The sequence below is a fragment of the Choristoneura fumiferana genome, chromosome 25, assembly GCF_025370935.1.
Source record: "Choristoneura fumiferana chromosome 25, NRCan_CFum_1, whole genome shotgun sequence".
Taxonomy (NCBI): domain Eukaryota; kingdom Metazoa; phylum Arthropoda; class Insecta; order Lepidoptera; family Tortricidae; genus Choristoneura; species Choristoneura fumiferana.
Window position 1 is genome coordinate 8,124,359 of NC_133496.1, and position 13,876 is coordinate 8,138,234.

At 37.6% G+C, this 13,876-nt stretch overlaps 1 protein-coding gene across 2 annotated transcripts; it reads left to right on the forward strand.

Moving 5' to 3' along the window:
- Nucleotides 1-823: 823 nt before the first annotated feature.
- Nucleotides 824-13,100, forward strand: LOC141442145 (uncharacterized). Of its 2 annotated transcripts, none has more exons than XM_074107050.1 (10): nucleotides 824-1,008; nucleotides 2,340-2,500; nucleotides 3,297-3,448; nucleotides 4,843-4,925; nucleotides 5,252-5,469; nucleotides 6,772-6,951; nucleotides 9,361-9,519; nucleotides 10,191-10,363; nucleotides 11,368-11,445; nucleotides 12,842-13,100. In XM_074107050.1, exons 1-10 carry the CDS (start codon nucleotides 954-956, stop codon nucleotides 13,056-13,058), a joined length of 1,476 nt encoding a protein of 491 aa, XP_073963151.1. In that variant the 5' UTR covers nucleotides 824-953; the 3' UTR covers nucleotides 13,059-13,100. The 2 variants fall into 2 exon arrangements, with proteins under 2 accessions (XP_073963151.1, XP_073963153.1); XM_074107052.1 differs by having other exon boundaries at nucleotides 826-1,008; nucleotides 2,352-2,500.
- The last annotated feature ends 776 nt before the right edge of the window (nucleotides 13,101-13,876 follow it).

The window sequence follows — 13,876 nt, forward strand, 5'->3', positions numbered from 1 at the left end:
TTTGAATGCAGTTTTGTTTCTTTTTAAAAATAAAGTAATGTCTCCTTTAAGTAAAATGAGCCAACTTAAGGATTTAAGGTAGTTTCCCTCCAGGGCCCGACTTATTTTTCCACACTGTATATAGGTCTATATAGGCAAAATAAAAATTGTTTTTTTTTTTTCAATATAATATACATGGATATTCAATTTAACCTTTCAAATCAATTTGAATACACATTGTAGGTTGATTAACATGATTTTATTAATTTTAGTTGTAACTAAATAATGGCTACTGGCCTCAATTTGTCTAGCTTAGGGTGGGTAAAAATAAAATTAAAATTAACATTGAATATTAAATATCATGTCACACCATATTATTATTTATATAGTAGCCAAAAGAAAATAAGGGCGACCTGTGAATTATAGTCACAGGAGTCTGATTGGTAAAACGAAAATATAAATTTTTCTTTATACCAATCAAACTCCTGTGACCTCTATTTTCTTTTAGGTAACAGCTACGAATAATAATTCTGCTAATAGGTATTCATAATTGTATAAAGTTATTTTTTTAACACCGGAACCGGTAAATGCACGTGGCGAGTTGTCGTTCATTGTGGCCCTCTAAGGGGCCTCCCACTTTGTTCAGCAGTGGATGTCTTTCGGCTGATGATGATTTTTTAAGAAGTAAGAAAATGTATTTTTTACAAAATAATGCTTTCAAAACAATATTTTTTGAGACTACTTTTGTTTTTTTACCAAAATAATTATTTAAAATAATCATACTCGGGCCGGTCATAAAACTCGTATTCGTAAAAACTCGTAATCTTCGAGTTTGTTCAAAATAATAGCAGAATTATAATCTCAACCAATCAACTTTTCATCGCAGCGTGAAATTATGGTTCCGGCGTAACTTATTATTCGCATTTTCCAGGTTTTATCAGCCTTTTGGACAAAAATACGTGGCCACTAGAGATATGTTTAGAAATGCGTGTTTTGCTTTTTTTTTATCCGCCCTCTGCAACATTTTAGGTAAGTGGAAGAAATTATTAATGACTCAACAACAGTCTATCTAACTCATTACGAATGATAGTTAATTTAATTGGGTAGTTATATAAGTTTTAAAACGTTTTTTATCAAGAAAATGTCATTTTTATAGAGTTTTAAGGTCTCAGGCTATATTGTCAAACGCCTTTGCAAATTACAATCACATCCACTATCTCCTTCTGTCATATTACATCGTTTGAAAAATAGAAATGGTAATTGCAATTGCGACCGTGTGCCTTATAGGCAATGGCCTCTAAGTGGCCTCTACACTTGGAGATAACTAAATAAAATATGTATAATAAAATACAATAACCCTTTATACATCTTGGAGAAAGAAAGAACATAATTTATTTATAACAGCAGTGGCACATTACACAGGTTAGAAAAATATATGAGTAGTTGCCGTTATAAAAAGGTCCCGGGTCAGCATATCGCGATATACTAATGCAAAAAAAAAATACTGGAGATACTAATAACTATAAAAATAAGGTAAAAGAAACTTTGAAATGAAATGGATTTATTTGTACTAATCAGCTGTACCAAAAACTAGAAAATAATAATTAATTAAATTTAGGGTGTATTTGTTATTATGTATTTTTTGGTGGGTTTGAAAGCATATTTTTCATCCCACGTTTTTGTTTTAATTTTCTAGTTGGTTATTCTGCCTGATTATTATTTTCTAGTTTTTGGTAGGTTCGTTCACAAAAAGCACACTTTAAGTGCACTTTATGTTAGTCACCAAAACTACTTCAATCTTGTAGTTGGTTAAAAGAGTGGTTATACTAAAAAAAGTCGTTAAGTAATACAAAGCTATCAAAAATCTAGTCGCATACTGCAATTTTCAAAAGTCATATGTAATGTTTGTCATAATTTTTGTTTTTCTGAAATTTTTGATTAGTTATCCTGTAGAACTTTAAAGTTCGGTAAGGTTTGTTTTACAATACATCTAAACAATTAAAGAATTCAGAGAAAAAGATTTATGATAAACGAATAATGTATATAATTGATTAATTTAATTTTTGATTATTATTAAATTACGATAAACAAAATATGAGAAACATTAATTAATTAAATTATCACTTTCAAAACTTATGCGAGGGAACCAATATCAACCCCTTCGTAATAAGTTGTTATTTTAGATAAGTAGCAAACTACAGGTGTGAGAAATATCATTCGAATTCATAAAATTGCGGGACCACCAGGAAGTGAATATACAAGCGATCCCTTGTCAACTGCAATGTACTGCAACTCGCACGATATTTTCCGCACCGTCGAAATGAGGTTTCAGACGGAACTATAAATGTACAATGTCATAGTACTTCCGACAGATGCGTCAATTATCGACTCCGGAACGACAGTGCCTCCACATGTGGAGGACATTCTCAAGAAGACGAACATCAGCCAGGTTAAATCGGCTCTTAATGAGTCGAGGAGGATCCTAAATGGTATAGAATCGCTAGCAGGCAGGCCTTATATGGTAAGAACTTTATATACATCATATGTTACGAAATTATTGGTTCTCTTTCTGTTCCATTTGCCAACTCAGGGTTTTCTCTGAAATTAAATTCATTCGGAACTTTCATAAAACAAACCAAACCCAACCTTCTGTGTTCAATAAAAGCACAAGATAATACACCAAGTAAAAATTTTGGTTTCGGAGAAAATTGAGAGTTGGGAAATCAAACATTTAGCAAACAATAATTCTGCGAAAAGGCAGAACTTGGAAATTATTATACTTGTAAATACCATGGGGTATTTATTACACTCACGTGCGACTGAATAAACAGTGACTAGACACATTTGGGAGCGCCAAAGTTCGCATACTCTTCGCTAGTCATACCGCAATGTTTGTCCGAATCATCGTTTGTCATAATTTGTTTCCCACTGAAACCTTACATTTTCATGAAATTTTTAAATGTTCATCCTATAGAAAATATAGGTTAGGTTAGGTTAGGCTAGGTTTGTTTTATAACAATTCTGAACAATTATTGGATTCAGAGAAAAAGAGTTGTGACAAACAATCATTCTAACAAAACATTACATTCGGACTTCCAATAAGTATGCGAGCCGATATAGACCCGATACGCTTAAATGTATTGAGTCAAATTCAAGTATGTTTTAATCAAGTTTTGGTTCTTGGTAACTGTATAAATCTACGAAAAAACATGTCACGTTTCTTTGAAATCCTCAGGAGTTTCCAGTAAATTTTTTGAGCACAACATCAAAAAATGCACTTTATCAATATATCGCCTTAACGTTTCGAAACATGGTAGGTATACCTCAAGTTGCCAAGTAACAATCCAAAGTACAAGGACTACCGTCGCTGGCTTTGTGGTGGAGTCATAGTCCATGAGGAGTACATCCTGACTTCAGCTGCGTGCATCGAGGATGCTAAAAACTTCTACGTCGTTTCTGGAACCTATAAGTAAGAGTGATTCGAGTAAAGATTTTTGAAAATACTTAATATAGTAATACTGTTACTTGTATTATGCTATCGGCGTACAGATGTATTTATCTTGCTTTCTCAACTAGCTTACTTAAGTTTACTGAAGCTAATTGAGATACAAGATCAAAACGAACTTATCCGACTAAATACGACGGCAAAACATTATTTAGTAGATCTGTACTGCCTGTCAGCTATCAGATAAAGATGTGTTTTAATTTAAAAGTGAACAGACCAGTGAACTCTTTCTCGCTTGATGGTGAGTGCAGATGAGACTGAAAGTTGTACAGTCGAGTCGAGTTCTTAAACTTCTGAGCAAACATTTGATCAAAAATATATGAACACGACTCTATTGTTAGCGGCGTAGCAGCGTGTTCAGATGTTTTTGATAACATTTTTGCTCATAAGTTTACGAATTCGACTGTAACTCACTGGTTCAGTAACAGCTTAAAGGCCTCGTCCACTGCACCGTATCATACCATGACCGTAGTGTGAACGTAACAGGCAATGAACGTAATATGCATGGCAGACGACGGCGTCGGCTGGTTAAGAAACGTACTATACTCCGTTTAATTTGAGATTTGAATTAACGGTATAATTGTAACACACGTTTCTCTATATTTCGAACACCAATGGACTAAAAATACCTACACTACATGTTGTACATCACACAATTTCAAATAGTTCCGTTGTTTCATTTAAAAAAGTGCAAATTTTACCGCCAAGTTTCAAATAAATGGATTATAGTGGGCATAGTCTCGTACTTTTCAATACAAATAATATATTTTTGCCTGACAATTTCCTATTATGGTCACGGTATGACGGTGCTCCTACTGGGTAAAGACCTTAATACATAGTTTTTAATGATTCATGGTTAACTATATTAGTTATATTTGTTACTTTTACTCCAAAAACTCGTTTAATTGTAATCATAATCATGGGCTATATCCCGTGACAAATATCACACACACACATGTGACAGTATCAGGTCCAGTGATCGTAAAATGCGAGCAAAATAGATTGAAATGACGTATGACAATTATGACAAACGAACCCTGTAACAGCCCTTTAACTTTATCTTTTATATTCATCTTATTTACCTAGTTATTTTATATCATCTCCAACACAAGGTCATGAACAACAACTGTAAAATAGTTTGACGAGCTGTAGACCAGAGGCCTTATTGCCTAACGTTTCTGATGCTTGCGGTCGTAATCAAATGACAGTTTTTGTATGCGGAATCTGTCATTTGGTTGCGATCGCGAGCATCAGAAACGTTAGGCAATACGGTCTCAGGAGTTTTTTTTAAATGATTATAATATCTATATTTCGAAACGAAATTATTAGTACCTTACCTACATATTTATTGTTCACAGACACAGCGAAGAATACGACCGCCATAACAACCAATGTATCAAGAACGGAGCTAAAAAAGCGATATGGAAATGCGTGCCCAGAAGTAAGTAAGTTTAAAATATAAGGTACTCACAAAATGGTCGTCAAAAAAGTATACTTACAATAAAAATATGATCAAAATAAAAAGAACATCAATAAAAATAACAACAACAAAAATAAGTCAATGGGTAAAATCAATTAAACGACTAATGCTAATTAACGTGGATCACTAAATACTGCTAAGATAGACGTCCCAGTGCTGGTCACTGTGTCAGTAGTTGTCATCTTCAATTTTATGTTATTACATTACTTCATAGCAAAAGAGGTGACAGCAGAGTTGATCCGTTTGTTGGCATGTCAATCACTAGAAAATGTATCATCTTTGTTCAGATTACGTGTTCGACGGACACGAGAATGACAATATCCGCTGGATGAATAATGACATAGCGGTGGTTAAGGTCGAGGATGAATTTGACTTCACACAACGTGTCAGAGGCTGTGACTACGTGCCCAAACGGATCTGCTACAACAATCAAAGCGACTCCTTGGAGGCACCTGAAACACCAGCCACCACTGTTGGCTGGGGAAGTACGATGAAGTATAATGATGTATGCAACTTTTACTATCCTCCTTCCTCCTTCCTTTTTTTTCCTTCTTCCTCCTTTTTTCCTTCCTGTTCCTTCCTTCCTCCTCCTTGGGTCCTTTTTTTTGACCTGGTAAAAAACCTTTATGGATGCCTCGCCCGGGAAGGCGTGTCCCAATAACTGTATACCCACTAAAAACCCCAGGGTGATCCTCTTCATAGCTAATTTGAAGCCGGGCAGCAGTGGGAACTCTGTGCATCCAGGGCCCAGCAGCACGACGGTCGCCCAGTCTGTGGACCCGACTTCAGATAACCTTCGGTCTCCTGTCTCCATCGCTGTAAGCGCACCTACAAATTTTACTATCCTAGCCCATCCCATGTCAGCCCGTGTCCGTTATGTTCAGAACTGAGAAGTATGTTTTTTCTGATGATCATAGAGGTATTAAAGTTTTACTAAATTAAATTCTTCAAAGTTTTGCAGGTGATAGGACCTTGTGCAAGGTCCGCCCGGATTGCTACCACCATCTTGCTCGTTAATCCTGCCGTGAAGCAGCAGTGCTTGCACTGTTGTGTTTAGGCGTGGAGAGTAAGGCAGCCGGTGAAATTACTGGCACTTGAGGTATCCCATCTTAGGCCTCTAGGTTGGCAACGCATCTGCAACCCCTGGTGTTGTGTCTATGGGCGGTGGTGATCTCTTACCATCAGGAGACCCACTTGCTCGTTTGCCATCCAGTCGAATAAAAAATAAATAAAAAAAACCATGGTCCAGTGTACTCGCAACGCCTCTAACCGGCAGAAATGGAAACACATTGCTAAGAGGGCTGTCCTCAAAAAAGTCTGCGACCCACCGAACATCATTCTCTCCGTGTACCTCGTCTGCGCAACCACAACCACTCTGACAAGAGTGTCCGACTAAGAAGAAAGAAATTAAATTCTGATATTTTGATTCGAAATCTGTTGAATACAAGTGAACAGATCCACAATGTGGCTTTGTGCGCCCATCTTTGTGGGTGCATCCGGCAGACATGCCCGGCCCAGTTCCATTGGGTACGGACGGCAAGTCAGCCCGAGGTGGAGATGGCGGGATGACCTGGACGTGGAACTAAAAGTGGCCAAATATAGTTCTGGGGTGTACTACGAAATTCGAAAACCGAAGTTCGTATCGTACCGTCCCTCTCACTTTCATATTATAAACAATATTAGTGCCAGCGGGACGGCAAGATACGAAGTTCACATTCAGGCTACGCCTCGTTTCATAAAACCATATTCGTGTTTTAAGGACCCCTATTACGACACAGTTGCATAAATAACTATTAATTTGATCTAGTGGGTAAGCGCTCGCAAGCACGTTACCGGGTCTGCTCCGGTAAATCTTCTAGAAACTTCAGTCCGCGTCATCAGTAAGACGAAGTGCAAGCGGCGTTGGGGCTCCCGGTACTACAATATCATCGACAACTATATGATCTGCACCAAGGATTTGGTACCCGACATGAGTGATCTTTGCGATGTTAGTATAATACTTCATTATATATATTAATGGGTCCTACCGAAAAACAGCGTTGCGGCTTGCCGTAACATCATGCTGAGTGGGGCCCACTTTATACTATTCGATGTTATTTTTATTCTTTCCATCTAATGTATTTTTATGTGTACGAGGGTCAAACTGAAAGTTCTAAGAAAATCAAAAACTGAGCAAACTAGCAAGTTATTAGTTTTATTATATCTTTTCAAAATAGTGTCCATTCACATCAATACACCGCTGCATCCGATGGAACCACTGAGAAAAGCACTTAGCCCAGGGTCTCTTCGACGGCCTTTTGAAACGCACCCACTGCTTCCTCGGTGTTCATAAAAAGTTTTCCTCGAAGTTTTTCTTTTATTTTCGGGAATAAATAAAAATCGCAAGGTGCAAGGTCGGGGCTATACGGCGGGTGACCCAGTAATTATGTAAATAAAATTATGTACCTTTTTTTGAGAATGAATAAATAAAAAATAAATAAATTCCACGTCTGACGTCACTAAATGGTCGATCGTTCGCCTGGCGGTGTGCGACGAGGCGTTGTCGTGGTGAAGAAGGATCCTACTTCGAGGTCGTTTCTCCCGAACTTTTTCCAATACAAGTGGCAAACAATTGTAAGTGTACCACTCTGCAGTAGCTGTTTTTTGATCCTCTAAAACAATTGTCGCATAGTGACCTGTCCTTCCGAAGAACGAGGCCACCATCTTTTTTCCCACGCTTCGACCTCTCTTCACTTTAGTTGGCAACTCCTCGAAAGGAAACATCCATTGAGCAGACTGTCTCTTGGTTTCTGGATCATAACAGTATATACAGCTTTCGTCACCCGTACCTAAGTATATCGAAAACAGCATTTGAGTCACCTCCGTTAAATCTTTGAATCATTTCACGGCACCAATCAACCCGACAGAGTTTTTGGGCCTCGATCAAATTATGAGGTATCCACCTTGCACAAAGCTTCCTGAACGCTAAATGTTCATGGAGGATTTTATGCACTTGACTCATACCGATGCCTAAGCTTGTCCGAATCTGCTGATACGTCACTCTTTTGTCAGTCTCTATCATACGCCGCACAACACTGATGTTATTTTCAGTCGTCGCCGTAGAAGGCCGTCCCTCACGCAGATCATCGGTGAGATTAGTGCGACCACGTTTAAAGTCATTGAACCAGTTGTAAATGGTCGCATGAGATGGGGCTTCATCATGAAAGGCCAATCGAAGTCTATCATAGCTTTCTTGTTGACTTAAATGACATCGAAAGTCTTAAAAAATCATTGCACGAAAATTTTCTCGCGTTAAATTCATGTTGACGTGACACAGACAATTTTCAATTTGCCGCCAAACCGTAAAACAAATGACAAATGAATGAAATACATACTCAATAATATTGGCAAAGAGTTCCATTTTCAAAATTTAAACTTACTTTTTTATTATATTGTTTACAAGTGGCCAGTTCTAAAAACTTTCAGTGTCGCCCTCATATCGAATATGTGTTAATAAATCTCTCTCTCTCTCTCTCTCTCTCTCTCTCTCTCTCTCTCTCTCTTACATTACCTATTATAAGTACATTGCTTCTCAGCTGCGTAAGTAGCGGGTAGGTATTATATACTCGAAAGGTTTAGGTAATTAACTAAATGTAAACAAAACAACGTCAATTGGCGTCTTAAATATTGAAATCCCCCCATAAAACTATCTAACCATTGTATTATGTATTTCTAGTTTGTATTACAATGAAAGATAAGTAAAATGTTTAAAAACCTTGAATGTGCCAAGTCTGGCAGCTGAAGTTTGTTTACATTTAGTTAATTTATTTATTAATAATTACCAATAGTTTGGTAATAATTAAAAATTTATAAACCTTTCAAGTATAGTTTTTTGAGTGCACCAAAATTAACATAATATTTCAACTCCGATTATATAGGATCAAATAAAGCCGAATATGGGCAATCAGGGGAAAAAACTCGTGTAGTTTTGAAAATTGGTACAGTTATATCTTGCAGTATCCAGATGAACATACTAAAAGTCCTCAAGGGTGCGGGGTGTGCTGACGGTGTAAGGGGGGGTTGAAGGTATCTTTTTTTAGGTTTTTGCCCATATCTCGAATATATTTGTACAAATAGCATTATGATTACTTCGGACAAAAGTTTTTACATAAAATTTCCTACAAATTGTTTAACACCCATAGAACAATCTTTGCTTAGTTTTGGGGCTGGGTCAATTGGTTTAATATAACTATTTGATGATCAATATTATTCCTAAGTAATTTTTAATTAATATTTAGGTAACCGTTTTAACATTAATTGGTGATTCAATTTAGGTGACAGATCCACGATTTTAGGAACAAATATTATTTATTAGGTGATCAATAAAATCATACCCATAAAAAAACTGCAATTCCAGGAGAAATATGTAGATTGTACGGACGTTATGTATTCTGAAGAAGATTCAAAAGAAACGAGGCGAGTGATCAGTCCAAATTCCACCTCACTTAGTCTACACAGTGCTTATCACAACGAAACGCGTCGATCGAAAGACCAAACCAGTGGTGGCTTTTGCGAGGTAAGTATTTTCATAGACATAATCATCACTAGGAACTTAATTTCCAAGGGCCTCAATTTCATCAAATCCAAACAGGTCGAATCAGAAATGAGGAGACATGACGTAGCCAAGCAAATCAGCTCGCTGGAGTGGTAATGGGCAATTGGGCAGGCTATAATAGTACGGAGAACAGATTACCATTGGGGCCGAAAGATTCTCGAATGGAGACCGCGGATCGGCAAGCGTAGCGTAGGATGTCCACCAACGAGATGGACGGATGCCCTGTTTAAAGCCGCGGGTTCACGGTGGATTCAAGCCGCTGCCAGCCGAAGCTGGAGGTCTATGGGGGAGGCCTAGTCCAACAATGGACATCCTATGGCTGATATGATGATAATAAAAAAGATCCTGAGGCCACACATAACCCTAAATTGCTCTTCTTCGCTCTACTTTCTGTCCTTCAATTGGTTTGTTCTGAAAGTTTCATCATTCCACAGAATGTGTATAAAATTGACTCCGGCGATTTGGAGCTACAGAGCAAGAGCCTACGACGGCTAAACCATCGTTTTATGATTTAAATTCTGGTTTCGTCCCGCGTGCCTTGATTTTATAGAGCTCCTGTAAAATCAAGTGTCGCGTGACATTCAGTGCATGATGCGTTCCTATTATGTTTCTATTTTTATGACAATTATAAGAACGACCACGGCGGCCCTCTGATCGTCGGCGAAGGAGTCTCGGCCGTGGTCATCGGCATCATCTCGGCTTGCCTCGTCAAGGACCGCACCAACAAATGCTACGGGCCGTTCCTCTACACCAGCGTCTATAGGAATCGAGTGCTGCTAAACTGTGCGATCTACAAAGATATAGCGTGAGATTTCTTGTCGTAGTATTTAGTATTAGGTTTTTGCAACCGAATTAATTTTTGAAACATGCTTTTTTGCTATGTCTCCTTTTGTTGACTGTATTCGCATTGTGATCTTAATTAGGTACCTACTTTATATGAGTAAAAATGTTAGCCGAGCAATTGCCTGGAGGATGGGTTTTAGTTTGGGACGCAATCTGCGTCGATACTTTAGCCTTTAGACACCTCCAGGGTACAAGAAAAGCTGGCACAGCGGCTGAAACTGTCGAGAGCAGGAATGTAATAAAATACCACCACGTGCGGTGTCGGGTAAGAATTACACGTTTCCATTTCTTCCGTAGATGTCGTAAGAGGCGACTGAGGATATAGGTTAATTAAGGTATACCGTAGGCGATAGGCTAGCAACCTGTTACTATTGTACCGTTTTTGTCAAACTTTAAACCTAAAATTGCAAAAAGTGGCTCCGAAGCGCGGTATGTATTGTGTGCGTGTGTGTGTGTGTGTGCGTGTGCGTGTGTGTGTGTGTGTGTGTGTGTGTGTGTGTGTGTGTGTGTGTGTGTGTGTGTGTGTGTGTGTGTGTGTGTGCCCCTTAGAATTCATTTCCTGAGCATTTTATTTCGAATGGTTCTTATTACAAGCTTTTATTTAACTTGCAAATAGAGGTATGTATGAATGTGCGAGTCAAATCTTGCAAGTTGAATTCGAGAGTCGACGACTTGAAATTTGGCATACTTATGTAAGCCTGGCTACAGTACAATAATCTAGTAGTGACATCCTGGTGCTTCAGCCATCTTCGTCTCCGGAGGACGGGACTCCTCAACGGTTAATGTCATCGACTTGAAATTTGGGACGCAAATGTAATTTGGATGACCATGCATGTACAGTCAACAAAAAGTATAGTTGGCAAAAAAGCTTGTACTTATTAAAAATGAAATTTTAAACGAAAAACTTATTTTATCTTTTTGTGTTTCAATAAATTCCAAACTACAACATTACTCTGTTTAATTCAGGACTGACTGCAAACAGAATTATAGATCCAGCATCACCCATACGGAGACAGAAATGAGCTGGGTTGATCATCCTGATGGGTAATTTTTTTAAATCGATTTCTAAATAAGGAAAAAAAAATTCGGACGCGACGACATTTAAACCGAAAATTTGATTTGAAAAGATGTAGGTAGGACAGAAGTAAAATTCAAAATTCCAGAATAAACTTTTTTTAAGTAAAGATATATACATAGGTACGTCATTATACTCACAAAAGACCCTAACTAAAGCATGCCCTAAAGCGCTCGGTTGTTTTAACCGATAAACGCTGCGTTAAACGCAATACGTTTGACGCACATCTAATCTAACGAATCATAATCCACGCAATCCATTTACCAAACATGCATTTGACGCATGCGCTAATTGTGTAAGACGATGTTTGGTAATTAAATTATCTGATGCAAATTGATTAACGCAGCGTTTATCGCATAAAACAACCGAGTGCTTAAACGCAGTGACATCGGAAGCCCACATACATGTGCTTACTAGCTCCTATCACCAAGGAGCGGAATTCTCATAGCAAAAATCAAATGTCACGAGGGATTGACCATTGTGTTTTATAGACTATTACAGTTATCGATTTTTTGCATGTTACTTTTAACATTATTCAGTAACATTAACCCTCTTTGATAAGCCGCTAGCATCTCTTTATTAAAATAAATTAAGTCACTTCACATTTGACATTTGATGTCGCTTGAGTTTTCATAAGTATTATTTTATTAGGTTCCTGTGTTAATCAAAATGGTTAATCGTAAAAGAAAAACGATTAACAAATGGATAAAGTAATACTCTTCTCCTAATTTTAAATTATTCTCTTACTTCTCTTAGTTTAAATAGTGACAATGTAGAGAAAATAATAACAATTCTTTGTTACAAGATGAAGAAAATATAATAAATTAGTACAGATATATAGATTTCTATTCTGTTATTTTGAATGAAGGTTAGTCATCGTCAGTTACACTGTTTAACATTTCCGTTTCGGTTTTGTTTAAATTGTAACAAACACACATGTCTATTTTTTTTTGGTAGCCTATAGTGTCACACTGCAGGACAAAGGCCTCCCCCATTACAGGTCTAATTCAATTACCTAAAACAATTAAACATCGACAGTCGATAAAACACAATGGTCAATCCCTCTTGACATTTGATCTTTGCTATGAAAATTCCGCTCCTTGGTTATCATTTTCATCGCCATTAATCAATGTCACTTTTTTAAGCCTTATCTCTTTTTCTCTCTCTCTTCTTTTTTATTTTTTTGTCTTTGTTTCTTCTTTTTTTTCTCTTTTTATTATGTCAATAAATGTTGTGAGTTTGAGTTTTAGAAAAATGTACTATCGTTGGATTTTACATGCAAAAACAATTAGGTACAATAATTATCTGTCCTATGAGCAAATCCACTAGGTTATCATGTCATTGGAACTCTTGTCATGCTTTCAGACCAGCCAAGAATGAGATAGCCAAGATGCGAAGGATGGAGGAGGAGAAGCGATTAAACCAAACACTGAGCGCCAATGCAACGAGTTCCAACTCCGAAACCAGCTCTGACTCCAGCGGGAACAGCTCCGACTCCCACTCCACTCGTCACCCTCATGACGAAGCGGTCCAACACGGAGGAGTAGTTCTTAGAACTTTTGAAGAAAAACCTTCGTCGTGATCGGTTTTTCCATTGTTTTTGCTGAATAAACATGTTTGATTAGTATTGCTTATTATTGACCTGATAGTAAAATTATTCTGGCGCAATATTGTTCCCGAAATGAGCTTAAAGGTCTCTACCCACTACAACGTCTCATGCCATGACCGTAACTACTAAGAACGTGTCAGCAGGGCAACTACGAAACCCGAAACTCGAAGTTCGTGTCGTACGGTCCCTCTGACACTTATACGAGAATACGAGAGCGAGAGGGACGGTACGATACGAACTTCGAGTTTCGAGTTTCGGAGTATGCCTTCAGGAACGGAACGTCAAGCGCATACATAACGCGACGGCGACGGTTGTTTACGAAACGTTCGATGCCAAACCCTTTGCACATGTCTGGGAGTTAGAGCGCGCAAAACATTTTTGTGTTATTCTATTCGTCCCTAGATGTCACTGTTTACTTGCGCTAGTGCCGCTACTCGTGGACAGATGGCGTTATTGGTCAATTCAGTACCTTATAGTAACTTATGTAATAGGGAAGTAAAACCTGGCCAAGTGTGTCTTGGAACACGCGCTATAAGGTTCCGTGTTAATATACGGCAAATATTCAATATTAAGTTTTGAACAGTTATTTTTATTAGGTACCTACTTCTGAAGCCTAGTACTTAGGCTGAAATAGGTCCGGTCCTCCTTTTAAATTAATTATATTAGTCATCAAAATCATCTCCGTTTTACGTGTAAGTACTAATTAAATCCCGTCCCGTAAGTAATATTTTACTTTCTTTACATTTAAAAAAATATATTTATTAAAAAAATTATCTTACCACTGTCAAAAT